The sequence below is a fragment of the Vombatus ursinus genome, unplaced genomic scaffold (assembly GCF_900497805.2).
Source record: "Vombatus ursinus unplaced genomic scaffold, bare-nosed wombat genome assembly UNPS02009205.1, whole genome shotgun sequence".
NCBI lineage: Eukaryota > Metazoa > Chordata > Mammalia > Diprotodontia > Vombatidae > Vombatus > Vombatus ursinus.
The window spans coordinates 15156964-15171806 of NW_020948983.1; the positions used below are offsets into that span (position 1 = coordinate 15156964).

At 40.8% G+C, this 14843-nt stretch overlaps 1 protein-coding gene across 1 annotated transcript in view; it reads right to left on the reverse strand.

Annotated features, from left to right (window-relative positions):
• The window catches only part of SORCS3 (sortilin related VPS10 domain containing receptor 3), a 682653-nt gene that overhangs the window by 23036 nt on the left and 644774 nt on the right, over positions 1-14843 (reverse strand). Inside the window, exons 17-19 of the mRNA XM_027851811.1 lie at positions 9654-9767; positions 5619-5790; positions 2143-2329 (exon numbers count right to left, since the gene is read on the reverse strand). Of these exons, the coding sequence (XP_027707612.1) occupies positions 2143-2329; positions 5619-5790; positions 9654-9767 (473 nt within the window). The remainder of the gene's footprint in view (positions 1-2142; positions 2330-5618; positions 5791-9653; positions 9768-14843) is intronic.

Consider the following 14843-nt stretch of genomic DNA (forward strand, 5'->3'; position numbering starts at 1 on the left):
AATTTTAGCTGATTTCTCAAAGTCAGAGTTAATTTGTGGCTTCACATCTCCCTGACATCAGTTCTGATCAGAAAAGGTACCCCTGAATCCTGAGATGGAGTTTGGCTTTAGAGCCAAAACAGATTAGAGGAGACAGAGATACTTAGAAGCAAACCAATCAAATTCAGTTAACAGCTTCCCTCTCTGAAATTCTACTCTCCAGAGGTCTCCTTTCTCTAGGGTCCAACTTAAAAGCCAAGGAGAAAGCTTAAAAAGTTGGTGAATAGTCAAAATAGATTATCAAAAAGTCTATATAATAAAATTATATTCCCTCATCAGATATTCCCTGCAATCCTCATTCAGAGATTATTGATGCTTACTTTGCCTATAATTCTAACGAGCCCATTTTCTGATGTCTTCGCCTGTATGGATTAGAAGCAAGAAGAAAATGAATGAGGAGAAAGGAAAAGATGAAATGGTGTCACTGAAAGGCAGACTGAGGGAGGTGTGACTGAAACTGGAGCAACAGTATATACATACATAAACATATATACATATATATTATTTATACATATGATTTACCAAAAATCTTTGCACAATTCTAAGCTTTAATAACTTCAGAAGTATAAATCCTACAAACTTACAAAAATATTGGGGGGTTAATTATTAAATTTTAAACTATAGATCTGTTTCTTATTAAAATTCAATGTAACCACCATCCTGTGTTATACATTGCTCTAGTCAACTGTAAAATCTTTTATCAGCTTGCTATTCAGTGACTGAATGGACTAAATCTATAATCTTATCCTTAAGATTATCCAAAGAATAAGGTTTTAATGCATATACACAGTTTTGATGCGACCCCATAGGAAAAAGTCGAATGAAGACAGAGCACATGACCGGGTTGCCCAAGCAAGAGTACTACCTCTCTGCCAATCCATCGGTCTGAGACACACAACGTATGATGTTCCATCTTGTTAAATTTAGAATTAAAAACATATTTTTCAAAATTCACAAAACTATATTCATGTAAAAGGAATTTAGGTAATTAAATTTTCAAATGATTTTTGGTAAATTTGTCACATATATACTTCTGAAGTTACTAAAGCTTAAGACTCTGCTAAGGCTTTTGGGAAACCATATGTATGTATGTATATGTGTATATATGTGTGTATGTACACACATATGTATACAAACATATAACTATATAAGATATGCCTCTATAAGACATATAGACCTATACCATACATATATACATACATACATACATATCTATGTATGTAGGTATATCTACCTACAAATACAAATGAATATCCCAGCATTCTATAGACTGTACCAGAACCACCAAGTACAGGTATGATCATTCCCATTTTTTTCAGATGAGGAAACTGAGGCTCTTGACAATAGTCACATGGCTAATAAAGATCAGAGTCAGGATTCAAATCCAGGACCTTCCCAATTCCATGACCAACTCTCTCTCTCTCTCTCTCTGTCTCTCTCTCTCTCTATTTATATATATAATATATATAAATCTATTTATATATATATATGGAGAGAGAGAGAGAGAGAGTAATAAAAGAAATAAAATAGTGCAGAAGTCTGAAGCCATTTATTGCAGGGGTAAACAGTCTTCTCATACCCAACATCAGCCCCTGAGGACATCACTGAAAAGCAGAAATCAACAGTCTAATGATGCCCCTGGAGTCACCAAGAAAAGGTTAAATTTCATCCAGTATTCTCAATATAATAGTGCAGGGAAGGGTGAGATATGTTTTTGAATCATTTCCTTGCCAATGATTAAATTTTCCAAAGAAAGTTTCATGTGTATAAACCCTCAGAAATCAGAAAAAAAGTTGACTTCCTAAAATGACCTTCTCCAAAGAGTCCTGGAGAGTCACAGTGTTACTACAATAACACTAATTTCTATTCTAACACAATATGAAGGGAAAGGGAAAGTTATGATCAATACAGAAGCCTGATATTTGTGGAATTCAGACATGATTTACTATTTACCGGAAGACTAGTATTCAGCCAAGTCCACACCTTACCTGTAAGCTGCAAAGCTCAGTCCCATCCCTCCCCCCCAGCTTTGAACTCTGGGCATGGGATGGAGCAGGGGAGGTGGGAAAGCTCTGAAGGGGCTGTATTTGTTCACCTACTTACAAACCACATGTAGGAAGAGGACAGCAGTATCCGAGCCCAAGTGGTTCTCCGCATAGGCTGTCACCTGGAAGATCCCCGCGCTCTTGTACACATGCTTGATGCCATCCTCAATGGGGCTGAAGTTAGCATAGGACACAGCAATCCCATCTCCAAAGTCTAGCTGGATGTTTGTCCTCTGGAGATCACCCTGCATGAGGGAACATTGCCATGGGCTGATGAGGTGCTTTAGGCTTTACTTATTCTTCATGCTTCTTCTTCTAGCTTAAATTGGACAAGGTGGGCACGCAGGAAACAATCCTTTGCTCCATCAACCCTCAGTAGCTACCTTGGACTGCTCTTAGGACACTAGGGAACTCCAAGGCCATGATCGTTAGGGAGCCTATTAGAATTCCCCCGCATCAGGCCCATGCAAAGGATATCGAGGCTATGCCTGACACCAGCACTGGCGGCTTTCTTTCCCCAGTGACACAAAGTATACATAGGTAAGTACTCCCTAAATGGGAAGGAACTGAGGGTTATCAACGAGCATTTCAAGGTCACAAGACGCTTTGCATCTGGCCACAAGCTTCTTCCAGCTTCATCACCTATTCTCACCCTAGGATATGCTCTGCTCTAACCAGGATGGTGTACTTAGAACTCAAACACATCTTCTTTTGCTAATGACACTAGGTGGCATAGGCGTTATCATACCCATTTCTTACAAATGAGGAAACTCAGACTTTGAGGGGTTAAGTGACATGTCAGTGGTCACACAGGTGGTAAAGGTCAGAGCCTTTTCTGCTTATAGCATGCTGCCTCTCATTATTATCACCTGGCTGAATGCATGACTGAATGGATGACTGACTCTTTGTAGCATTGCAATCTTATGAAGTGCTTTATAGGCATTATCTTATTTGATTCTCACAATTGTCCTGTAAGGTAGGTGGTGTGGCTTTTATTATTCCCATTTTAAAGACAAAGAAACAGTCTCAAAGAGGAGACGCGACCTCCATAGGATCCCATACCTATGTCAGATTCATGCTCATGTGTGGAAAGGCAGAGATGAGCAGAAAGGGCAGGGGGACTGATCAGGGATGGAGGAGCCAGGAATTCAAATTTCTGCTGACAATCCAATTTCCTTAAGTTCCAGGGGACTCCACAATGACAATGGCAACCCTTTACCTTACCTTCCATAGGGCATAGCTTCTGTCGGGCCCCTGCTACCAAATACTCAACCTACAGGCTGTATGAGGGCAATGGTGGGGCAAACCATGGCTTCCTCAAGGAGCTCCTTCAGGATCATAGTTATTAGAGATGGAGGGGTCCTTAGTTGATTACCTTCATGCTAAAGATGAGGAAACTGAAGCTCAAGAAGGTCTTGAAGTCATGTTCTAGGTAGTGAGGTGGCAAGAAGCAAAGGAAGGATCTGAACCCAAAGCTCTCAGCCTCTGAATCCAGAAAACTCTTTCCAAGAGCTATGGGCAATCACTGGTTACAAATATGGGTTGGATCTCTGTTCCAGATCCTTCATTCTTTTGTCAGTGGGACAGAGGCACAATAGCTGATACTTTGGGTTTACAAAGCACTTTACAGACATTATCTCATTTGATTTTCACAATACACCTATGAGATGGGTGTTGCAGGTATTATTATTCCCACTTAACAGATGAGGAAACTGAAACTCAGAGGTTAAGTGACCTGTGGAGGGTCACATAGTCTATAAGTATCAGAGTCCAGATCTGAACCAGGGTCTCTCCTAGCTCCCAATGTAGCACTTCTACTACTCAGGATAATGCCACTTTGCTCCCTTGTGAGGCTATGAATTCCAAAGTATTTTAAGCAGCACATACACCAATTATCAAATGAACTGAGGGAGAGAGCCCAAAGTCAAAAAGTCCCTCTCTCCTGCCTCATCGCAAATGCTGCATACTCCATTTATATTCTTTATGAAAAGAGGTGGAGCAAAAGAGGGAAATAAATTTCTCAGCAATGGACCATTGGCACCAATCACTTTTCCTAGAGAATGACTGTGAGTCCCAGACTCTTTATTCTGCCTCCTTCCCAACAGCACCTTGGCTATATATGAAATACTAATAGATGCTTCCCAGCCCCCACACAATGTCAACTATCTATGAGTTTATGAAAATAAATTAAGGTGGAAATGAACTGGCAGCCTTTCAAAAGGATAAGATCGGGGATCTACCAAGTCATTCAAGAGTCACCTTTCATAGCTCTGGCCCTTAAAATTTCCCAAATGGAAATGTGATGCTGACCCTTTCCAAAGTCCCTCACTCTTTCAATCAAGTGCCTGGATGGGGAGATAGATGCCAATTGGCCAGTCTAGATAATACACCTCCAAAGCCCAGTCCATGTTGAGTCTGCTTTTAAAAATTCCCAAAGCACTCTGTCTTTGGAGAAAGAAAATTCAGTTTGGTCACTTCCCAAGAACCCCAAAGCACAGAGCAATTTGCATGTAAATTTTTAGGACTTTGTAAATCAAAAATCCCACGTGCAGCCTCATAAGAGCAAATGGCACTTATATTTTCCATGACCATAGAATAAATAAAGTGGTAGCTGGAAAGACAAAATGATATAGAGTGGAAAGTGCACAGGATGTGGGGACAAAATACTTGGGTTCATATCCTAGCTTTGGCAACTACCTTGCTGATTCTCAGTTGTTTCATCAGAGAAATGGGAATAATGAATTTGGATTATAAATTTCACAGGATTATTGGAAAGAAAATGTGTATGAATTGTAAAGTGCTATAGAATGTAAGTTATGTAATTGTTATTGTCATCATCATCATCATCATCATCATTATTATTATCATTGTTCATATAGTCAATGACACTATCTCCCCCAGGCCAAAAGTGACCATGGGCATTTTGGTTTCACTGACCAGTCTGGGAAACATCTAAATGAAATCTATACTTACTAGAGGAAAAATCAAAACAAAAATTTTACACCATCTTTAAAAAGGAATTTTTAATAACATAACCTTCCCAACCCCATTTTTGAAACCTCAGAGAATATAATGTAGGAGTATTTCAGAATGTGACAATCTATTCAGGGATTTCTCAGGAGAGGCTAGAGTTTGGAGTGAGGGAAAGAAAGATGGACTGTGGGAGCTCAGAGTAACACAAAGGAAAGCTTCTGTTTCTTTCGTGTGGCATACATAATCTGATGGTAAGAAAAATTCTACACGCTGAGCAGTCCCAAAAAGGGAATTCTGGGTAAGGGGACACTCTGATTCCTCTCCCTCATGAAATAATCTGATGCCACTGAACTGATACCAAATCAGCTTCTATTTCCCCTCCCAGAACCTACACCCTGCCATTCTTTCCACTTTCTCTCCTCTCAAAAGTTCTAGCTATGTCCCCTAGGCTTGTCTTTTTTGCAGGCACCCAGCAGAATAAGAGCAGTGTCCTTCTCATCCAAGCAGAAAGAAATGTCACTTCCACGTGTCTCAGCCTCCATGTCAAAGTTTGGAACCTACCTCCTCCATGAGGATGACGAAGGTGGCATTGTGCCCTTGCTCAGCCACCAGCCTCCCGTCCACAGTCACCACGTGGAGCCCCCTTGGTGCCTTGCCTGGGCACTGCTGGGATTTAGCGGTGTACTTCTCCCTTAGCCCATCTGTGCAGTTGTTAGACACAATTCTCCGGTACCTGGAGGTATTGACATTATGGTTTTGTTTTTTGGTTCACGTTTATGTGTGTATGTGTGCGTGTGTGTGTCTGTGTGTTTAAAGAAAAGAGACTTCTCATAGCGACTGAGGCCAAGCTTTCCTTATAAAGCTAAACAAACAACAAGGAGTATCCGTCCTTCATCCTAGAGAAAAGCAGCTCTGTATACATTGTTATTGATTGGTTCTACCTAGCAATCTGTGGCTCATGTTGCTAAACCAAGAAAGGAAAATCAATGTGTGAATCACATGGAACATGGAAAGAGGCTGCTGACTGGATCATGCCGGGCTCTTGGGGTGAGAGTACGCTGCCTTCCCTCTCCTGGGGCCTCCTGCTGCTCCTTCCCATGCAGAAATGGATCACGGTCCAGTTACTGCGCCTGCTTCTGCCTCTGATTACAGAAAACATTGTTTTGCCCCTATGGGGCCCTTCTGTCACCTAACAGTTCTCACTTTAAAGTCATCAAGTTGGTTTACAGCATTTTGTGGCACCCTCTCTGCCACCACCCTCAGTATTTCATTTTCCTCATAGGGGGACTGATGGACTTTAAACAGAAGTTCAAATATGAGACCCCTATTCAATGGCACCGCACAGGAACAATCCCCAAGATAACTAGAGAACCAAAGGATCTCAGAGCCGGAAGGGACCTTGAGAGGTCATCTAGTCCAATCCCCATTGTCAAGGACCTCACTAGAGCAGGTCAGATTCTATTCCCTGACCACTGCTGCAGAAATAAAACCACAGCGCCTGACTGGACCTTAGAGAACACCTAGTCTAACCTCCTTGTTTCAGAGCTGAGTCCCAGGGAGAAATGCCTTGCCCAAGATCATACAGGGGTGGGGAACCTAGGCCTCGAGGCCTAGGTTCCCCACCTCTGATTAGGATACCAGCAGTAGAGCTTGGAATAGAAGACAGAGCTGCAGATGCTCTCTCCACCACACTACACTGCCTCTCTTTCAAATAGAATACTGTATAGTTGGTCTTTCCAAGTTATCCTCACACCACCCTGCCCCACTCTCAGCTGTTAGTACCTTCCTCTCTACTAAGGTCCCTCTCCCTTTACTCTATATGTGTCTTATAAGTTCTCATTTGTGCGTGAGTCATCTCCCTTATTAGAATATAAGCTCTGTGAGGACAGGGATTTTCTTTTGCTCTCCAGCACTTAGGACAGTGCTTGGAACATAGTCAGCACTTAATAAATATGTTTATTGATTGAGAGCTCAACTTTATTCTAATACTACAGCCTACAACAAAGTGATTTCTGTAACTCCTAATGCATTAGAATGCCACGCTGCGGTCCAAAAAGACTCTTTATTGTGCAAGTAAACATGTTCCATTCACATTTTTTTTTTATGAATAGCCTGACATGAATTATTGATACTGGCCCCTGGCATATGGCTGTCTGCAAGGTAAGAATATAGTAGTCTCAATCTAGGATGATGTTCACTTAAAAGAGACCCAGGTTCTTCTCTTGCATGCCAGGGCTAATTAATCTGTTAGGACCATTCCAATGGTCCTCACTCAAAGGGTATCCAGAGGATTAAGGGAGGCAAAGAATGAAATGCATCCTGGGACTTCCTATCTGTCCTTCAGCTTGGCTAACCAGCTCATCAACACTTAGCACAAAGCTTCTAATGACAGAGTCTGTAACTAGAATCTGAGATAACGAAGCTAGAAAGAACAGAAAGGAACAAAGCCTTTTCCATGAGCAGGCATGCCTCACATTATAAAGCATTTATACACATTACCCTTCCCTCCTTTTTTAATCATGCTTTCATAGATAAAAGCCCATTCTACTGATTTCTATGACTGTCTTATACATGACACATCTTCATTTAGGAAGAATAGTCAAATGTTCATTGAACATTAAACATTTCTGCCTCAGTTAGACTCTCCTCCTCTAAACCCAAATTCTCTGTTATGGAGTTAATAATTATAAACCAATGTTCAAGTGCAAATTGGGTAGAGGATAGTACCTACTATTTATAGTCATTCTTCTGTAAGAAGAAGAAGTTCTCCCTGAAGTGTTTGATTGGAAAGTTAGGGTCTTTAGAATGTAAAGGAATGTCTCAGGCTTGCATGTGTGTAGACACACACACACACACACACACACACACACACACACAAAATAACAAAATGTTACAGGGTTCATTAAAACAGAATCATAAATAGACAGATTCCATGTAGCCAAAATTTAGAACATAAAAGCTTTAAAAAGCATTTTATAGACAAGTCTGATGATATATTTTATAGTGATAGTGATATTTTATTAAAAAAACAGTAAAATAAACATAATTATAGTGTTTTGTATGATTGGCTAAGTGGCACCAGAGTGAAATTTTGTGATATGGAGGGATTTGGTTATCATGAAGCATTGTGAAACAGTATTGGTCATATAAGGTTGTGTAATTTTTAACAAGTCATTTCCTCACTTTGGACTTCAGTTTCCTCATCCAGAACAAGAGGAGGGAGTATAGACATGATGATCTCTAAAGTCCTTCTGGCTTTGAATCCTTTAAGGCCAAGTTATGCCTAAATTTAGTTGACTTAAAATGGTGTCAACCCACAAATGTGGCTGGAATTTATAACTGGGTCTTTTTCTGACAAAGACCAGAGCATGCTATGTAAAACAATTTTTGTGAGAAAGTTGCCCATTACCAACCACTGCCTCTGAGGTTAGCTCATTGGACCACCCTTTCCCAACCCCAAAAACTGCATGAGAGGCTGACAAACAACGTAACCAGTCTCAGCATTTCTCTGTCAATGAAAACACAAGCCTATAAGCCAAAGCTGCCTGATATATAGTTTGAATCCCCTCAATCTCAATGCCAAGTGTCCCTAAACCAGAGTTCAGCCCCTAGGAGCAGCCCTGCCAGAATCAAAGTACTAACCTTGTCAAGCTTTGGCTCAGGTTTGTTGTTTAACAGAACAATTCAAATCACTTTCTATCCTTGAGCCTCATTTTCCTCCTCCCAGGTAGCAGTGGGTAATACTCATGCTACTATAAAGCTGAGGAACTGAGAGGTACAGAAAGGCAAGTAACTTGTTAGAAATCACAGAGAGTTTCTTAAAGAAAGAAGTTGGCATTGGAGAGTTGGACTCATAATTCCCAGGTCAATGTTGACTATATTCAGCTACCTTGACTATTTGGCAGGTCTGCTGTAGGTCATCAAGGAGCAAAGCTGGGGTAGAGAGAATAAATCTCTAAGAGTTGTTTAAGCTCCTGATAGAATCATTAAGGCAAGAACAGAGAGACAGATGCAAATGAAAGCATACTACATGTACACACATGTACACGCACACGTTCTCACATACACACACACACGTAATTTGAGGATTACAGAAAGCATCCAAATGTTATATTTCCAAGACTTTCTTAGCTAAAATCCTAGGATACTGTGTTACTCCAGGATTCAGCAATACCTGTCACTTATGACCATTTTCTTTGCCAAAGGCTCTAGAAATGAACCAATCGATTCTTTGCCGGGGAGAGTTGAAACAGCCTGGTTTGTGGTACCAACCCCTCCACATAGGGACAAATGTCACAAAGTCACCAAAACCAGGTGCTGGTCAGTTTGATCACCTGTTCGCAAAAACCACCCCAAACTCACCTCCTCCATCCCTTGCTGCCAGCACAATGTTATGGTAAACGTCCTGGCTGCCTGGGTCTCTCTCCTGCTCTTAAAGAACTTTAAGGAAGAAATCTCTACAATGTTGCCCAGTTGTCTCTTCCTAACAAGCCCTAAACATGTGCTCTTCTTATTACAACTGCATCTCACTTTGTCCTGTTGCAACTTAGACAAAAGTCCAGAAGAGAGCCAGAAGTGAGCAGCCCCGGCACTTACCCAGTACTGTTGAGGTAGCTTTGGCCAAGGCTGCAGTCTTTCGATGGAGAAGATGGGTTGTACCAGAAAGCAGGGATGCACTGGTTATCTCCGTGTCTCTCATAGCCATAATCACTGCAGCGGGAAGGAAGCAAATGTTTCATAATGGCACATGGATGTGGATGTCTATACACGTGCATATACATACACATATCCATTTATAGACCAATGTGTAAACTAATTCATATACACATCAGTGGTGCAGAGGATAGGACTCCAGCTCTAGAATCATGATGACCTGAATTCAAATCACACCTGAGATACCTACTAGCCGTGTGACCCTGGGCAAGTCACTTAACCGCTTCTTGCCTCAGTTTCATCATCTGTAAAGTGGGGATTACAGCATCTAACTCTCAGGTTCTTCCCTTGCATGCCAGGGCTAATTAATCTGTTATGACCTTTCAAATAGTCTTTACTCGAAGGGCATCCAGAGGATCGAGGGAGGCAAAGAATGAAATGCATCCTGGGACTTCCTATCTGTCCTTCAGCATATATATATATATATATATATATATATATATATATATATATATTCTTTGAACTTTTACTAAAGGTTTATTAATAGAAGGCCCAGTGTAGGTCCAATGGAGAATATACACATGAATAAAACTTACCATCCACGTTTTCATGGAACTGTACATATGTACATACATATGCATATATGTGCATACACACATTTATACATTTAATTATATGCTTGTAGACTTAGACAGGACCTTCAAAGTAACCTGTTATAAACCCTACCTGAAACATGAACTCTCATACTCAAATATAGTTTCATGTTTCTGGTAGGGTTTGCATGCACAAATATAGTAGTAAATGAAAGGAACTTTAGAGCTTTAGAGAAAGAGGACCTAGATTCAAATACTACCTCTTTCACTTACCTGTGTTACCTTGGACCAGTCGTTTAACTCTCAGATTCCTCAAATGTAAAAAGCAGGGGTTCAACTAGATAACTTCCAAGGTACCTCCCATGCCTTATATTCAGACATGTATGTATGTATGTCTAAATACACATGTACATATGTGCATATAGATATATACAGACAGATACATAAATATACATATATGCAGGTGCATAAATATCATTGGAAATACATAACACACATGTATAGAGACCCAGAGTTAGTGACGCTTTCTTTTGAATATCATCAGGGATAACAAATCTTTACCACTGGAAACAGCTAAAGTTCTTTCAGAGCTCAGTATCAGGAATAAGGTATGTATGTGGGTTGGAATTTTTACCCAAAACAAGGCATACCCATTAGGCAATGAGATGGATTTTCTTCTATGCCTCATTAGCTATGAAGGCCACTTCTAAAGAAGAGTCTTTGTTTAAAAATGTGTCACTTTATAGTCGCATACCATATGCATATGTGTATATACACACAATCATTCAAAATGGCCCTGTCAATGACAGGCTCCTCCTTCTTCTTTCTCATTTTTAAGCACCAAATTTTTCAGCTACCTGAAATACACGTAAGAAAATCTTCGCCATAGCAAGATGGAGATGACAAGATAGTGAGGACTACTGAATGGGCATCTATTCTTTTCTCCATCCCAACTCAACAGATGTGTAAATAGGGATTTTCATCAAAAGCCTAGAGTTCATGCCTGAGAACCACAAAGCTTCCAAATGGCTATAGTTCCTCCCACTTCTACAGGACTCTTAATAGGCCAGATGAAGAAAACTGAAAGATCATAAGGAGTAACACAAGGAAGAAGAAGGAGCTTGCATTTCTTGACCCATTCTCACTGTTTATTCATTCTTTGACCAGTACAGACAATAATTGCAAGCAAAACTCAGAATGATTTACTGAATACCCAGAGGCTATGCTATATGAACCTAGGCACTTACTTCATCATCTCTGTTCTTGGCAGTGAAGCAGCATCCTCGAGTGTCCATGGGGAAGTATTCCCCTCCCAGGAGAGTACCCTCCCACCCTTGTCTAGTCTACCCTCTTCCTCTCCTGTCAAGATTCATTTGCTCTTCCATTCATTCAACTACTCATTCATTCATCCCCTCACTTATTCATTTAGTAAACAGCCAAGGCCCTATGCCAGTTGCTGTGAGGATTAGAAAGATGAATGAGACTTCACCCCCCAAGTATGAGAGATAAGACATGTACGCATATAACTGTAATACAAAGCAAAATGTGATAAGTGCCTCAAAGAGGTACAAGCTAAGTCCTCATGGGGGTGGGGGAAGGGGATCAGAGGGCTCCAATCATGATTAATGGTAAAGCAAGAGGTTGTAGTTGTTTTCTTAACAGGTATCACGACTCTTCCCTACTCTAAGACAAGGGTTATCCACTATGGCTCTGTGATACTTTCCTTTATTTCTCTATCTATCTATCTATCTATCCATTAATCAACTTATTTTATCTTATATCTGTCTTCTTTATGTTAATGTATGTTAAACTATAAAAGTGGAACATGTTGTACTACCACTCACAATGATATAATTACATAGCTTTGCTTAACTGTTTTCAGGGTATAAAACTTGGGGAGGGGGCTTTTTTGGGGATGGGGGGAAGTATCTTGTACTAGCAATAAAAAAAAATTAAAGAATGAAAGTCTGTATAGGTTTCATCCAGACTGGAGGCTTTACACACCCTGATAAGCCTGGGCTATAGATACATCAAGCTCTGTATATGAATATACAGTAGAAATGGCCTGCAGGTCCCAGGAAAGATTCTTGCAGAAGGTTTTTACTTCCAATCCTTTAGGCTTGGGTGGTTCCAATACATGGGGTCCCTGAACCAGGCCCTCAGAGGTACTTTTTCATTACTTTTGGAGAATTGACCTATATATTTTGAAGGTCCATCCTGTTCCTTCAGGTTTTCAATCCCTTCATGTCTTTTCACAGGGATCTTGTATTGGGTATCTACCCTTGACATTCTGTAAACTAAGTTATTTTTCAACTAACACTCATGTTTGTTCTTTAAATTTCAATGAATAAAAATATGATCACTCATTTCTTAAGAAAAAAAAACAGTGATTGGAGGGAAGGGGTTAGAAGAGGAAGGGAAGGCAAATAAGCATTTATCTAATACCTACTGTGTACCCAGCAGTATCCTAGTTATTGCCATGCATACAAGAAAGTAGGAGACAAAGTCTCAGCCCTTGGAAAGCTTATATTCTTTTTGGAGAAATGTAAGATAGTATGTAATCAACCTTGGGAATAGATGGTTCAGAAAATATATAGTCATACTAGAGAGACAGAGGAAATCAGTATGACATGGAATAGTTCTAAATGGCAGCATGGAGAAGTAAGGAATTTATCTGTGCCTTGAAAGCAATATAGGAATTACATTTGTGCAGTAGGTAGGGGCTGGTGTTCTGAGTGGGGAGAAGAACTGAAGAAATCTTTCACCAACCTTTCTCACTCTCTGTTGGAGGATTTTCATTCTGCCTAGTTACGGCAGAATGAATACTAGAGCATCATGAATCGTGAACTTCCCCAAGCTTGGAATATCTGTCCTTGGATTTATCTGTGGAAATATCAGGGACTTGTTATGACTGGTACCCAGAAAGTTCCACAGGTTGGTTTACTGAAGGACCCTGGCTGAGTTTCTGCTGACCTTGAGTATGATTAGTATTCTTTGGCGGGTGACTACCAGTGCAAACTGCCTTGGGAAGGAGAGAGATTTCTTAATGTTCTCCATCTTACTGTGAAATGTTCATCTTCAGCACTTTGTGCAGTAAAATATACCTGTTAGTAACTCAGTAATTAAAAATGTGCATGAGGCCCAGTGCTTTGCCCCAAAGAGGGAAAAAAGTCTCATTAATATTTAACAACATTAAGGAAAACATCACTGGGGGCCCCTGAGCTGTGGGCTTCTTCATTAACTGGAGCTAAATGTATATTAAAATCTCATGGAACTGCCCAGCTTCCCTCCACAGCCCTGGGGTTTGCATGATTTAGGTGAAAAACCAGGGTCACTTGCTTCTAGGAAAAAGGTGCTTTTCAGGCAAAGTCAGTCATGAGGATCGAGGAGGTAAAACCTAGAGAGGGGTTGCCTAGAACTCTCAAGCTGTGTGTCCCACCGATGCTGCAAACATACCAAGAAATTCAGCCAGGAAACAGTTTGGCTACATTTCTCTCTCAGCTATCAGACTCCTAAATATTTAAAGATAGAAATGCCATGATGGCCCTCGGTGAGTAAACCTTGCCATGGTCTTCCTAAGCCCTGAAAGCATCTCATCTGAGAAGAAAGTCGTGAGCCACAAAGCTAATGGAGGAATTGTGCAAGGCAGTGATTGCTTTTGGGCTCTGGATCCCAGGGCCCCGCTAAGCCATGGCTACAGTCCAATCCTCAGCGATGCATGGAGCAGAGGGGGTAGGAGGGGCTCTGCCAGACCCTTGGGACAATATCTAGAGATAACAGTTAGCATTTACATTATACTTTAAGTTTTGCAAAGTGCTTTGCATTTGTTATTTCATTTAACCCTCACAAAACCCCTGTGTGGTAGATGCTATTATCATCTTCATTTTAACAGACAGGGAAAGGAAGGCCAAGAGAGGTTAAGTGACTTGCCTAGGGTCATGCAACTAGTAAGTGTCTGAGGCAGGAGTGGTGAACCTACAGCCTCGAGGTCACATGTGGCCCTCTAGGTCCTCAAGTGTGGCCCTTTCACTTGAGGACCTAGAGGGCCACATGTGGCCTCCAGGCCGCAGGTTCCCCACCCCTGGTCTGAGGCAACATTTCAACTCAGGTCTTTCTGACTATAAGTTCAATGCTTTATTTATCACAACACCTAGCATTTTTAGCAGGCAACCAAGTCCCAACACTCCTGTCTCCTCATCTCTATCTCCTGGTTTCTCTCGCTTCCTTCAAGAGCCAGCTAAAATCTCAACTTCTACAGTCAACCTTTCCTGAGCCCCTTATTCTTAAGGACTTCCCTCTATTGATTTTCTTCCATTTTTCCTGTCTATAGCTCTTTAATATGTAGTTATTTGCATGTTGTCTCCTCTATTAGACTATAAGCATCTGGAAAGCAATGACTAGCCCTTGCCTTTCTTTGTATGCTCAGGCACAGTGCCCGGCAAACAATAGGTGCATAATCATTATTTATTGACTGATTAACCTTGATTTTCACCATTACAAGAAGTTGTACAAACATTTGAAAAAATCACAATGTAGTTTT